This window comes from Mus caroli, chromosome 2 (genome assembly GCF_900094665.2).
Source record: "Mus caroli chromosome 2, CAROLI_EIJ_v1.1, whole genome shotgun sequence".
Classification (NCBI taxonomy): Eukaryota; Metazoa; Chordata; class Mammalia; order Rodentia; family Muridae; genus Mus; species Mus caroli.
The window spans coordinates 164,389,711-164,404,370 of NC_034571.1; the positions used below are offsets into that span (position 1 = coordinate 164,389,711).

Consider the following 14,660-nt stretch of genomic DNA (forward strand, 5'->3'; position numbering starts at 1 on the left):
TCTGCCAGGAGCACGTGCTGGAGAGGTGGAGGCAGGAGGATCACACCGGACATTGACCTGGCCAGAGCCTCGGGCACATACACAGGAGCACATAGACATGCATACACCACCCACCCACACACACACACGTACACACATACATGTGATAAGATTCTGTGCTGAATGTTGGAGTGGTCTCCATGTTCGATTGGGTGAGCTTGCAGTTCTTTCCCTTCTTGTGCTGCTGAAATGATGGGCGTTCCACAGAAGTGAGCCGTCCTCCCAGGCCAGCGTGCTGTGCTGCTGACCTGTACAGTTCTGTGGTCAGGTCCCTGCGCTTATTTCACGTCAGCATTATTAATGCTTCCCCACAGAATGTGACAGAGCTCAGGCTTTCTGACAACCCCGCCTGGGAAGGAGATAAAGGGAACACCAAGGGTGACAAGCATGACGACCTCCAGCGAGCGCGGTTCATCTGCCCTGTGGTGGGCCTGGAGATGAACGGCCGGCACAGGTGAGGGTGACATGGCTGATGCGACCCCAGTCTCGCTTCATTTCTCTGTGTTGTCTTGGAGACGTAGTAGGGCCTTGTGGGAAATGGGACCGGGCATGGTGGGCTCTTTCCCTAGTGGCCATCTGTGCACTTAACTGCCTACCCTGCTTAGCTCACTCAGGAGAGTGGCCCTGCTCTGCCCTGTGCCCTGCTCTGCACGATGGTTGGGTACTGTGTGCACTCTGGTCATAATGCCAGCCGGCTCAAGCTGCTCTCCCTTGGTCCCTCTCCAGGTTTTGTTTCCTCCGATGCTGCGGTTGTGTGTTTTCTGAACGTGCCTTGAAGGAGATAAAAGCTGAAGTGTGTCACACGGTGAGTTTCCAACACACTCCCATGTGTTCCTTCTTGGAGCTGAGGGAGTCACTTTAACATCTTTCCTTCTATTTAAATCCTAAAGTTGTTCTGAAAGCAGTCAGTAGGTCCCCTCTTCTTCCATAGCGCTTCTCCGCTGCAGGTACATCCTCAAACACACTGAGGCCATCCCTGGTCACTCTCTTGAGGACCGAGTTCTTTCTACTCCAAACTGGCAGCCTGAAGGCCCTGCTCTCCTCAGCCTCACGTGCTCCTTCCTTGTCTCTGTTGGGGACCTTGTTACCATCTCATCTCATTTTCACAAATTTGTGGCATTTAGTGAGGTGTTTGCACAGAAGCCATGGCTAACTAAGTATTCAGTGAGTGCGAGTGTGCTTAGACCTGTCATGGGTGATGCCCTCTGCTGGTGGCTTTAGTGAGCAGTTGTCATGGCAGCTCCTGTCCTAGCCCTTACTGCTGGGATGTCCTGAAGGAAAAGATCCACTAGAGTTCTGCTCTTGTCGATGCCCCTTGCACTGGAGAGACCTGCACAGAAGTATTGATCACTGTAACCTGCTTAGAAAGGAGATCACAAGGGAGCGTCGACCTTTGCAGTGGGCAACAAAGGCATCTTGAAGCTTCTTGAAGTTTTGAGTTCAGAGCTGGAGGGCACAAGGCACTGGCAAAGGCTGGGCAAGAGCAGGGTGCAGCAGCAGAAGGGTCAGGGGACCCCAATTCCAGGAGCAGCTGGCATGGCCGGGTGAGGAGGCACAGACGTAGTTGTAGATAGTCATCTCACATTGAGGGCTGGGCTGACCACTTGGTGTTCGTGGATTTTAGTTTAGGGTGACAAAAAGCCAGCACGTAGTGGCTCCAGATGTTCTTCCCATTAAAGCACACCCTCCACTTGTAGCATCCATGAAGCTAGTGGATGATGATGTCAGTATGGGATGCTGACTAGTCTTCATAGCATGTGCAAATGTCATGTCAGGCTTTCGTTTTTAAGAGTGGTACCCTTGGGAGGTAACCTTGATGCAGTGGGGTTTGAATGAGTGCCGGAGAAGGCCCCGCCCTGCGTCGGGTGCTTCCTGCTTAGGCTTCAGCAGTGGGGCAGGCCCTGTTTCATCTGCAAACTGCAAGAGTCAGTGTCACCGAACACAGAACAGCCACGACGCGTGGGCAGGGAGCTTCTGGCCACTCATTTATCCCCTCCCATCTTAGGCTGCCTGACAGACACTGACTACTGTGACCTGGCAGTTTATAGAGAAGAGAAATTCACTTCACAGTTGGTGAGGCTGGGAAACCCTAGCAAGGTGCCAGTGACTGCAAGGGTGCATTAGTCCATGTCATAATGTGGAGGGCGTTAGCATGGGGTGGGCTGGTGATAGTGAGGGCAGGGAGTGACGTGTCACAAGCAAGCACAGATTCAAATGTTCATGAGCATCAGGTTTGCGCAATGCTCTTCCCGCTGCTCTTCCCGCTGAGACTCTCCTGTCTGTGGAGTGCCCCTCCCCACCTGTCTCAGCAGGACCTCTCCCCCACTGACCCTGCCAGATCTGTGTGCAGTGCCAGATGAATTATGGTTATGTTCCATGAGCAAGCACATGGGACTTGTCCTTTATACGGAATATACCTGTGACATTAATTAATTACTTCATGAGACTGTGTGACCCAAATGCCTGCCTGACACCAGGCTCTGCACACTGCTACACTGGGGACTGACTTTGCAGCCCAGGAACTTTAAGGAACACATCCCGGTGGTATGTCCATATAGCACCTCTCTGGACCCAGAGTCCAGTACGTGAAGTGAAGGAGTTACTATGACTCTTCAGAGCCCTTCCTTTTACATCCAAAAGTTCTAAACAGGGACTTTTTTAAGTTGGGAAATAAATAGTCCTATTGCTATCAGGAACCAGACTCTGACTTGCAGTGTGAAGTTTCTGAAGTTTGTTAGTAAGAGCACTGATAGAAGGTTGGCTTGCTGCTGGAACCATCCTCGGGTACTGGGTGCCCAGCACAAAGAAGTCTGGCTGGGCAGTTTCTTCCACCCATCTTTCCTTGATTTGATGAAAAGCAGAGAGAGCCTCTTTTGGGAAGTTTTATAGGTCAGGCCTGCAAACTATACCTGGAGCATTTCACATTTCATTGGTCACTTCAAGGAGCCTTTGAAAAGGAGTCAGGCTGGGGGTGTAGAGTGAAGTGGCAAGTGCTGGTCCTTTCTGCAGCAGCAGCTACTGCAGTGTAGAGATGGCACAGCATGCGTCCTCCTGTGCGTCCTGAGGAGGAAAGGGAGGTGAAGCCACAGGGGCTAGACCAAAAGATTGCCAGGTTCAGGCTCTTTTTGAAATTTATAAATCACTAATAGGACAGTGACATGAGGGATGGGTGGTGGTGGCTCACGCCTTTAATCCCACTAATCAGGAGGCAGAGGCAGGCTGATCTCAAAGCTGAGTTCAAAGCCAGCCTGGTGTTCTGTGGCGGGAAGGCAGCTTGGTCTCAGCTTGTCACCCTGGGTGCACTGAGATCTGTTCCTTGTCTCCACAAGAGGTTCTGACACACTCACACACAGTACACATGGCAATAAGATAATTCAGGCTCTCAGAGGCTTAAGCTGGCTCTGCTCACACTGTACTACACGGTGTGCACTTTGCCTCCAGAGAACAGCACCCATAGACGCACAAGTGCTGCGGTTTGGTTTTGCAGAAAATGAACTGTATTTCTGCTCTGTGCTCTGTGGCTTTTAATAAGAAACACATCGCCATGCGAGGGGGCAGGGGATATCTTAACATTTTCAGTGTATAGTAAGGAAAGTGTTGCCTAGGCAGAGATTACCTTAATCTTATATATTTTGCTTACAGTTGATTTGTGGTGTCTGCCTTTAGGGTCTCTTCTCTCTGCTCAGCTCTACCAGGCCCCTCAGTGCCTCACTGATGTGATCAGCTCTGTGTGTGGGAAGCTCCGTTGGCTAAGATGATGTGATCAGCTCTGTGTGTGGGACGCCTCCGTTGGCTGAGATGATGTGATCAGCTCTGTGTGTGGGACGCCTCCGTTGGCTAAGATGATGTGATCAGCTCTGTGTGTGGGACGCCTCCGTTGGCTGAGATGCTGAGATGTGGTCTTTACAGTGTGTTGGCTTCCTTTCTGGGTTCACTTAAAAAACAGCTGCAGGGCTGGAGAGGTGGCTTGGTGGCTAAGAGCACGGGCTGTTCTTGGAAAGGACCTGAGTTCAACCCTATGGTGTCTGGCAACCATTTGTAACTCCAGTTCCAGGAGTGCCAATACCTTCTGACTTACATGGGCATGTGATACACATATGTGGTACACATACATACATGCAGGCAAAAAACTCATACACATAAAATACTTGAACATGTCAGTCTTTATGCCACCAGGACATTGCTAGAGAAAGAGCGTCTATAGAAGTTTCCCAGAACAGCAGCAGCAACAGTCAGGGACATAGGAGGGAAGGGCCTGCACCTGAGGCCCAACATGGTCATGGCCTTTTATGTCTTCAGCCCGTACACCGGGGTGTTGGCCACTGGCCACACACCTAACTCGAAACACTCCGTAAAAGTCTAGAGTGATAGCCGGGCGTGGTGGCGCACGCCTTTAATCCCAGCACTCGGGAGGCAGAGGCAGGCGGATTTCTGAGTTCGAGGCCAGCCTGGTCTACAAAGNAGGCCAGCCTGGTCTACAAAGTGAGTGCCAGGACAGCCAGGGCTACACAGAGAAACCCTGTCTCGAAAAACCAAAAAAAAAAAAAAAAAAAAAGTCTAGAGTGGTCTCCTCCCCTCTTCACGCTCTTGTGTGCAGAAGTCCCTGTGGAAGGGGCACAGGCAGTGCAGTTGTGGCCCCCAGCATGGCAGGAAGAACAGCAGATGGCACGCCAAGACTACACAGAGTTGAGGCAGCATTCTTAAGAAGCTTGCGTCCTCTGTGGGGTTATTCATTCTACCCCTAAATGTTTTCCTGGAATTTTCGAGAACAAAGTTGTACTGCTCTTAGTCCATAGGGACAGCTCTAGAGAAGCATGGCTTCCTGTGGGTGGGGCTTTGCTAAGTATCGGTCCCCCTTACCCAGGATCTCCAGGCCCTCAGAACCAGACCTGCTGCTGGTGTGTCTGATGTGAACTGGATTGAGCAGGTGGAGAGATTCGGCAGCTGATAATGCGCTGGGCCTCCAGCTGTTGGCTTGGGCTCCCAGCCACAGCCTCCGGTGTTTTCCTCATAGTTCTCTCCCTGCCTGTGTAGTGGTGAAGTCTGGTGGCACATGTCTCTGCATCATTTTTTAAATCATTCACATCCAAGAATTTAAAAAGCAATGCTGACAAGCGCCTTAGTGGTGAGGTTGACTGTTGAAGTGGCTTTGCTGGGGAAACTGCCAGTGTGGCTCTGGAGGGACCTCAGCCTGCTGTAGGGCTCTGAGTCGGTGCCGCCTCTCTAGGCATACCCCCACCAGTGGGTCTGAGGAGGGCTCCAGCGTGGCAAAGAAAGCTGGCAGCTGGATGAGCCAAGGCAGGTCTCCCAGGCCATACACACAAGTGTCTTGGGCATCGTGGTCTGCAGAAAGAAGCAGAAATGTAACCGCCTATTTCCCCAGGCGTTCAATCCCAGTACAAGTAAGGCGTGCACACTTCCTCAGGTGTCAGCGGAGAGATGGGGGGGGAGTAAGGGGTGTCTCAGTTGGGGGATGGGGAGGGGGCACCTCACTGTGCACGAGAGCTCAAATTGAGTCTCGTTCTGAAGCTGTAATTGGTCTCCAGGGGTGGATTTGAATTTACACTGGAGGGAATTTTACCTTTGGGCTAGTATTTGGGGAACATTCTAAACAGCATGAGCCACTAAAGAGTGCTGCTGCACCAGGCAAGGGGGCCCGTGCCTATAAATCAACACTTGGGAGTCTGCTAAGGCAGGAGGATTGCCATGATTATGAGGACAGAGTTCGTATCCAGGCAGTCTGGGTCTAATGAGCCCTGGATTCTAATTCCTATTTTAATTAATTTATACTTACATCAAGTTTTACTCAGAAGAACTGATAGAGAGTTGATAACTTTCTAGACCACACCTTTCTGATGGACAGCCCACAGGCAAGGAGAAGCCTGAAAGGCCATGGAGTGGCCACTCACACCTCTAATTGCAGCACTTGGGTGAATGAGACAGGAGGATCATGAGTTTAAGGCCAGCCCGGCTACACAGCAAGACCCTATCTCAAAAGTAGAAGGAACGTGGTCTGTCCATGGACTCAGTAGATGGTAGGAAGAGGGTTTTGTTAGATGCTGTTGTAGCTCCCTGTTGAATTACAGTGTCTACCTTTAAAAAAAAAAGTTCTAACCAGACATGGAGGGATATGCCTTTAATCCCAGGAGGTAGAGACAGGAAGATCTCTGAACTCCAGGCTAGCCTGGTCTACATAGTGGAAGCCTGTCTCCTCCCTGTCCAAAAAAAAAAAAAAAAAATCAACCCAGTGAGCTGAACACTTGTGGCTCTCTGACCTGGCACTGTCAGGACAGTGTGTTTACTCACCTTTGAGCTACCTTGGCCTCAGAATTGGCACCCTTCCCCCTCATTAACCTGTTTATTTTAGGTCAGTCTTTTAAATGGCTGGGAAATGGGGAACCTGGTGGCTCCCTGTGTACGTCCAGTTTACTGTCTTAGTACAGAGTCCATATCCAGGCACACCATTGAGTGGAATCTGTGTAGTAGCTGATGCTTAGGAAGCGCTTGTGGACAAATGGCAGCACCCAAGAGAGGTGCTGTGCTCTGCCACAGTCCTTCTGTAGCCAGCCTGTGTGGCCTGCGACTGGCACCCCAACGTGAGTGCACCCCTGCTTCTGTGTATTCTGCAGAGTATTGAGCACCTATTCACTCATTAGCATTGTGCAATAAAGTAATGGTCCCTCTGCAAACCTCAGGCAGCCATCTCTAAAGTGAGCTCGGGGATAGAGGGCTGGACTTTACCCTCCAAAGAACTCTGGAGTTTGCTGCACCCCAAGTGTTTGCCCCAGACAGGTTGGCCATCAGCCAGGTCCCTCTAGACCTTTCATAACTGGACTCAAACCTCTGGAACACCAGCGAGAGGTGAATTCGTGGTTCCTGGGGGAGGATCCACCAGAGAGCAGAAAGACTCGCCTGCAGCAAGGGCCGCCTGAGAGTTGAGTGGCCACCCGGTGCCCTGCATGAGCAGCACTTGCTGGTGCACATCCTTAGTCCTAGCACCCCACAGGCAGAGGCAGACTGCTCCCCGAGGCTTTACCTGAGCACCCCTTGCGACCATCTCCTGCCTCTGTTCTCCACTTCGTGGCCCGAATGTGTCCTTCCCATCCAGCATCTGGTGTGGCACCTGGAGCATCTGAGAGGAGAGAAATCCAGGGCACACTGGAGCGTACAGTAGCATATAGTTCCCAGCTGTTGTAGTGCAAGCTGTGCAGCCTGCCATTTCCCTTCCAGAGATGCAGTCACTGTGAGAAAGACCTGTGCAGTGGCCATCAGTGTATGGGCTGACCAGGGGCCATCCTGCCCTTCACTGCAGTCTTCGCTCTTTTCCTGCCTCTCAGAACTCACTGGATGTGTGTGACGTGCCCTCAGGACCATGCTGGGGCTCTGTGCTGCATTCCTGTCTGACAACCTGGTAGGTGATCTGGGAACAGGGCTTGCAGTGGGCCTGAGAGATCACAGAATGCTCCAAGACCATTCCTGCTGGGTCCCTGTCTGCAAAAGTGTTATTTATCAGCAGCCGTAGGTGGCCATGCTTGAAGCAGCATGCTGTGAGGGAACCAGTCAGCCTGTCCCAAGAGGATGATACAAACTCACCTAAAGGACCGCACCAACCAGAGTTCCCCCACAAGTGCGGGGGTCACCACAGACAACATCACTTTTCCTGTTTGGGGGGGGTTTGTTTTTCTGTTTTCTAGTCAAGACCTCACTCAGCTCAGGCTGTACTGTACAGCTGTCCTCCTGCCTCAGCTTCACAGGAACTGTGATTTATAGGATGAGCCCTTAGCAAAAATGCAGATTTTTCCAAACATTTATGCCCAGGATTTCCAAAAGAGTCTGTTGGAGGAGACACAGACGAGCCTAAAATATCCAGGTTGGATAGGAACATGACAAGACTGTCCCTCTGATGCCACATTCCTAAAACAAGAGGCTACCCCATATTCTTTGAGTGGAAGGCCTTGTGAGATGCAGGCCCTGTATGTAGCCACAGCAAGACATCTAAAAGAGTCAACACCCCCCCCCCCCCCAGCTTCTTCCCTGCGTGTCGCCTACATGGTGAGTTATCCTACCTTTCAGTCGGTTCAGGGTCACCCAGTAGTGCTTCTCCGGGCTTTGGATGGCTTTGGACCACTGCAGCATGTCTTTTGCACGGGGGTCAGTTAGGACGAACTCTACAAACTTCCTCGTAAGTGCATAGTGCGCACTTCCAGAGGAAATTGTTAGATTGTGGGGTGGGCTTTGTTTGAAAATTGTATTTGGAGATGTGTAGCTGTTTTCATCGGGGCTGGGCTTTGGAGGGCCTTGGCCTGTCTTGGATTTGGAGTTTGCGGGTGGGGTCACCCCAGGCGTGATGTTTTTACCCTTCCACCTGGTTCTGATGTAGTAGATGATTTCTTTGTTGGTTTTGATGGGGAATTCCTGTCCACAGAGATTCATGACATAGTGCCATTGAAATGGGAAGTGGACCAGGTCCTTCATGCAGTCAATCTCTGCCTGCAGCCTCCTGAGGTTGTCATGAGCCACCTTCTGTGTCTTTGATGAAAGAAAGACATTTCCAAAACAGTCGAGGAAGGTTTGCATGGCACTCTTAAACTTCTTTGGGGCATTTTCATCAATGTGGATACAGTAGACATTCTGAGGTGCATAAATCGCTCTGAGAAGCCGCACAAACATGACTAGCTCCCTAGGAGCATGTATAACATAGGCCAATGAGAAGTTCCCCTCTTGTGCAGACAGGGGTCTGGTTATGAAGCGCAGCCCCTGGGCCATCCTGGAGCAGTTCCCAGGTGTGCGCAAATGAGCAGGTACTTCAGAGTTCTGAGGGGGTTTGCAGAATTGAGCGATTTGGGGGGCTGCCTTTTTCCCCTCAAATAAAGCCAAGCACAGTTCATCTGGATAGAAGCCACATTCCACCACAGCTGGGTTGGTGGGCTCAGCCTCAGCCTCAGCCTCCTCAGGACCTGGGTTTCTCAAGTAAAGAAAGATGAAGGCGCAAATCATGCCACATGCCACCAGCCCAGCCTTTGTGGTCCGGAGCTGGCTCATGCTTTGAGCTCTCAGTGTGTTGTCGCCACCATAGCTTGAAAGGTTTTCCTTTTAGTTTCCTAAAGGAACAACAAAACATTTAGAGTAGGGTAACTTCCTCCAGCCCCTGCTACCCCCAGCTCTGCTGAAGCACATTCACTGTATGTTCTTAAGGGAGTCACTTGGGCTGGGGATGCAGCACAGGGGTGCAGTGCCTGCCTGGCATGCATGAAACCCTGGGTCCCCATGTCTGTCAGCTCTGCACATGTGGGTAGAGACAGGAAGAGCAGAAGTTCAAGGTCATTGTTGGCTACACAGTGGTTTCTAAGGATCGATGGATGGGTGGATAGGTGGATGGTCAGATGGAAACGCGCCATTCGAGCAGAACTTGGTTTATTGTCTTCTTTCTGCCTTTTTTTTTTTGAGAGGCTTGTTATGTTGCCCAGGCTGACCTTGAACTTAAGGGTTTACACTTCCTCCTGTCTCCGGCGCCTAAGTCTGTGGACTGCAGGTGCAGTAGGCACATCTGGCTATGATTTGACCACTTTTAAATGTGTGTATACTCTGAAACTACCACCACATGAGGACAACTTTGCCCTACCTTTCCTTACACCCCTGGTGACTCGTCTGCCTTTCTACACCATTTGTGTGATTTCTATGTCCTGGATTGTTTTGCATGCTGTGTAATGTGACATAGTAGACTCAGACTGTGTCACAGACTCAGATTCTTGGTAGCGGTGGTTTTTCCTATTGAGTGATGCTCCATCTCATGGCCATGCACAATCTATTTGTTCAACTGTTGATGGACACTTGAGTCATTTTTGGTATCTCATTGTTACAAAGATGCTGTATTGTTACAGAGATGCTGTATTGTTACAGAGATGCTGTAATCATTGTGTGCAAGTCTTTGTGTAAACATGTTTTTGTCTGTCTCCAATGAGTGTGGGGTAGTGAAGTGGCGGTCTCCCATGTTGGGTGTATAGCTTCACAATGGGCTTCTCTGGGTCAGAAGTACAGCAGCAGGTAGGAGAGAGAGTTCCTTACACTCTGCACTAGTCACCACTCCATTCCCATGGTAACCATCCTAATTGGCTTGTGGGGGTGATTCCCTGTGGTGTCACTGTGTGTCCCTGATGACTCCATCTGCTGAGCACAGCTCATGAGCTGTGTATTCACGCTGCCTTTCTCTGTCACACTGAGTTGGAGTCTTTCCGTAAAGAAGTTGAATGACAAGTTGAGAGCAGTCTATGGTTACACAGCTAACCTGCTGACGTGAGCTGATGGAGCCGATGGGTTGCTTTAGGCATTAAAGTCGAGGTGTGTAATGATGTCTCTTGACACAGTGTGGTCAGCTGCCTAGAAGCGGAGTAGGAACTTGAGCAGGCGCCACTGCGGCAGACAGTTGCTGAGAGCACATTAGTGAGCCTGCTGCTGTATAGCTACCATCGTTGTCCTTCTGCACTGAGAGAGGAGAGCTGGCCGAGTGAGAGGTCAGGAGGTCTTGCTCTTTGTGACTCCTGGTTCTGTGGTGCCACAAGTCACATTGTCACGGCCAATGGGCGTGCAGGAGCTCTTTCCTTAAAGTGATGTGGCGGTTGGTAGAGCTCTGAGTCACTCTCAAGTCTCACAGCCTTGAGAGCTCTGCCTGTCTCAGATGGTTAAATACCACATTGATTTTCAGTGCAGTTTCTGATCACCTAATGTGAAATACAAAGCAGCTGCTGTTCCGGGCGCTGCTCACAGATTCAGTCAACACATGCCAATTGCCGAGAGCATCAAATCTTAGCGTCTCCTTTATTAAAGAATTTGTAGGGCTCATCATTTCAAGTCTGGTCCCCAAAATAAACAGCCCCACCCCCAGTAGAAGTCCCCCAGGGCGGAGGACCCTGGTTGACGAGACGCAGATCAAGCCTATCGAAACACCGAGGATTCTTGGGTGCTGTCACTTCAGGCTTTACTTATTTTTCAGCCTGCTTGGGTTTTTTGAGACAGAGCCTCAACAGTGTCGTCCTGACTGGCCTGGAACTCACTGTGTAGACCAGGCTGGCCTGGAACTCACAGAGCTGTATGCTGGGGTTAAGGGCTTGTGCTGCCACACCCAGCTGAAACTTGGGAATTTTGATCAAGGTACACAGTAAGTACTCGTGGCTTACACAGGCTTGGCACACCCTTCCAGGTGGTATAGGTTTTGCCAGGAAGAAGGCTCGGGGTCTGCTTGGTTCTCACACTAGCAGAGTGTGCCCTGTAAGCCTGCTGTAGCCATGCACCAGGGGCTGCTTTTTCAGACATCTATATAATTAAATGAAGACAATCCCAGGGGCAGCCCAGTGTCCTTCAGGGCACTCCCTGGCCTAAATGGTTTTCTGCCTTTTTTAAGTGGATGAGAGCAAGGTGTGTCTTTCTTATCACCTTCTCCTGGTCCTTAGCGCAGCTGATACTGCGGTCTGACTGTCACCCACTCAGACACCACTGCCCAGCCAGCTGCTACTTCAGCACAAGCCGCCACTGTTTGTATTTAGTGTGTTGTCACATGAACTATGGTATTGCTCCCTTTGAGAATTCTCTTCACTCGATCAGCAGTTTCCAGAGTTCCCTCAGGCTTTACCACAGCCCAGCTCACTGTGTATTCCTCACGCCGAGAGCCTGCTGTGGAACCTGAAGGCTGAGCACAAACCAGGGAGCCAGGCCAGCGGCTGCCACAGGACCTCCTGAGTGTCCCTTCCCCTGATCTTCTCACTGGGGTCATCACCAGCCTGCCACTTGGTAGGTTGCAGACCCTGTGTGTCACAGCTACTTTCTGAGCATGGTGACACAAGTCACTGTGGTCACAGTGAGGCAGGTTCTCATTTGTCCTCTTTGTCCTCCCTAGGCTCAGGACAGTGTCCACAGCACCATGAATGTCAGCTTTTATAAACCGCTAGATATATCATGTTAGTTGGGCTAATTTGAACCCACAAGCTGTCCATAAGATGGGCATCTCGTTCGCAGTGTGCTTATGCCTAGGCCTGTGTGCTGGCTCAGCTGTGTGTCTGCAGAGGTGGGCCCCTCTATGGAGTATCCACTCGGAGCAAGCACAGCTGCCAGATCATCTTCAGTAGCATCTTCAGAAGCAGGCTTCGGCAATGGCCTTAAGTAAGTCGGGGTTGAGACATGGTGGCTTTTTAACACCTGTGAAATGTCATCTGTCACATGCTTTGGAAATGGTCCACCTTGGTTTTCTTTGGCTTAAAGCCAAAAAACATAGGACTATTTTTGAGGGGAAAGTGGTGCCCACCTACCATAATCGCTAATACTGGGTCTGCTGTCACAGGCAGCTGTGCCTGTTGCTGTGTTTACAGTCACAGAAAGCTCTGTTTCCTTCAGAACGCACACCTGCTTGCCCTGATGCCCACCGTCCCCTCCCCATCCTGTTAGTGACACACTCACCAGGTGCAGGTCCCGTTCCTGGCAGGAACCTGGGCAGGTGCTGGCTTAGCCACCTCTCCTCTGACCGACTGATGCTTCCCTCACTGCGGCTCCTACTTCTTAGAGTTGCCTGGCAGGCTGGGCTGCTTCTGTGTCCCAGGGGACCTGTATTCTTGTTGATCCTGATGCGTTGTGGAAAAGACTGCTGTATTTGATCCTAAGAATCCTTCAAGGTTGTATGCCTGTCCCCAAAGAGGGATGGGGCATAAAACAAAGCCCTGAGAAGTGCTGATGACGTGTGTGCAGCCTGCAGCGTCTCCTTCCTCTTACTCTGAGCATCACACGCCAGGTGTGGTGGGCCTCGCAGGGCGGGGCTCAGCCCGCAGACTCTGAAAACCGCTGCTTCTGGTGGCCTTGTAGTTTCTAAGATCTTGGTCAGATTCCTAATGTGTCCTTCAAAGCCAGGCATGGTAGCACACGCCTTTAATCCCAGCATTCTGCACTGGAGAGAGAGAAACTGCGGCAGGCGTATCTCTGATTCCCAGTTAGCCTAGTGTTCTCTAGGCCAGCCAAGGCTCCACCCTAAAACCCTGTCTCAAAAACAAACAAACAAACAAAAGCAACAAAAGACTCCTTTTAGAACAGGAGGCCAATTTTTCTGACACTTCTGTCTTTAGGTTCACTCTGGATAGATCTGCTCTTGCACATTCATTCATTCATTCATTCACGAATTACTTTAGGGGAGGGCTCACGAGCCCCTGAGCATGAGAGGACGTCAGAGGACACTTTACAAAGGCCAATTCTCCTTCCATCATGAGGGTTCTAGGGATTATACTCAGAGCTCGGGACTCAGCAGCTAGTGCCCTTACCCGATGAACCATCTCACGGGCCTGACAGATGTGTTCCTCGCACGGTGCAGCTCGGTGGCAGCGCTCTGCTAGCATGCCTGGCTTCTGGGTTCCACAGCCTCAGCACAGAAAACAGAGGGAGAAGTGCAGCACTGAAGATTTGCCCCCTTTTATGTTTCTCACTTCCTGAGCTGGATGGCAGGATGAGTGGATGTGTCTTCACCTGCCAGCAGAGCAACCCTGAGGCCTGAGTGTGTTTTGTGGAGCAGCTATCACAGCTGCTATGAAGGAGGTCTTGGTAGAGTAGCTGACAGAGTCGCCGTGACCTTCAGGCCTGGTCCTCATCAGGCCCCAGATGGATAGAGCAAGCACAGCTGGTGTTTGGGGGGTCGGCCCCATCCTCCGAGGCTGTTTCTCTACAGCAGTTTACAAGAGCAACCAGGCATGGAGCGCAGGACTTCACAGCGGAGGGCAGCCTGGGCTACCAGTGAGGCCTTGCCTCAAGACTTAAGATCTTGCGTGTCACTTGGAATGCTGAGGCAAGAGAATTGTCAGGAGTTCCAGGCCAGCTTAAGTTAAGTATTTCTCAGCTAACCTGGGAAGGAGGGGAAATGTGTTCCTCACAAATGTGGCTCAGTCCCCATGAACCATCTCTGCATCAACCCTGCCCTTCCTCCCCATCACAGGACCTCTGTCCATGGCTGCCGGACGCGTCTCTCGCCTACATCCAAGGTGGGGTATGGAAGTTCTCCCAAGGCCAGAGCATGTGACATGTGACCTGGAGGAAACTGTCTTGAGGGACAGCCCTACTTAGTTTAGGTCTAACTAACCAATGTCATTGACTGTTAATGGGACTTTTGAGGTGTGTGGGGGGGTGCTTCTGGTTTTTTGTTTGTTTTTGCTTTGTGGTCGGGGTTTTGTTGTATAATCTATGTTGGCCCAAAACTCTATGTGTATGTAGCCTAGGCTGGCCATGAATTCACAGTAGTCCTGCCTCAGTCTCCTTATCGCTGGGATTATGGCTTAAGATAGTTCATTAAAGGACTGGAGAGATGGCTCAGTGGTCAAGAGCACTGGCTGATCTTCCAGAGGTCCTGAGTTCAATTCCCAGCAACCACATGGTGACTCACAACCATCTGTAATGGGGTCTAATATCCTCTTCTGGTGCATCTGAAGACAGCTACAGTGTACTCATACATTAAATAAGTAAATCTTTTTTTTTTAAAGATAGTTGAATTAAAAAAGAAAGACAAGCCAGGCGTGGTGGCGCACGCCTTTAATCCCAGCACTCGGGAGGCAGAGGCAGGCGGATTTCTGAGTTTGAGGCCAGCCTGGTCTACAAAGTGA

The 14,660-nt window shown here is 50.9% G+C and overlaps 2 protein-coding genes across 2 annotated transcripts in view; one reads left to right on the forward strand and one right to left on the reverse strand.

The window, feature by feature from the left end:
* Positions 1-14,660, forward strand: part of Rtf2 (replication termination factor 2) — a 30,894-nt gene that overhangs the window by 5,959 nt on the left and 10,275 nt on the right. The window contains exons 4-5 of the mRNA XM_021155940.1: positions 354-493; positions 766-844. Coding sequence (XP_021011599.1) covers positions 354-493; positions 766-844 — 219 coding nt within the window. The remainder of the gene's footprint in view (positions 1-353; positions 494-765; positions 845-14,660) is intronic.
* Gcnt7 (glucosaminyl (N-acetyl) transferase family member 7) lies at positions 5,159-9,081 on the reverse strand. Its single transcript, XM_029474107.1, has 3 exons — positions 8,106-9,081; positions 7,076-7,171; positions 5,159-5,382 (listed from the first exon to the last, which is right to left on the reverse strand). Exons 1-3 carry the CDS (start codon positions 9,079-9,081, stop codon positions 5,159-5,161), a joined length of 1,296 nt encoding a protein of 431 aa, XP_029329967.1.

Coding starts and splice junctions, on each gene's coding strand:
- Gcnt7 (XM_029474107.1), bottom strand. CDS start 9,081: ATGAGCCAGCTCCGGACCACAAAGGCTGGGCTGGTGGCATGTGGCATG. Junction 7,172..8,105: donor GACCCTGAACCGACTGAAAG/GTAGGATAACTC, acceptor CTCTCCTCTCAG/ATGCTCCAGGTGCCACACCA. Junction 5,383..7,075: donor TGGTCGCAAGGGGTGCTCAG/GTAAAGCCTCGG, acceptor TTCTTTCTGCAG/ACCACGATGCCCAAGACACT.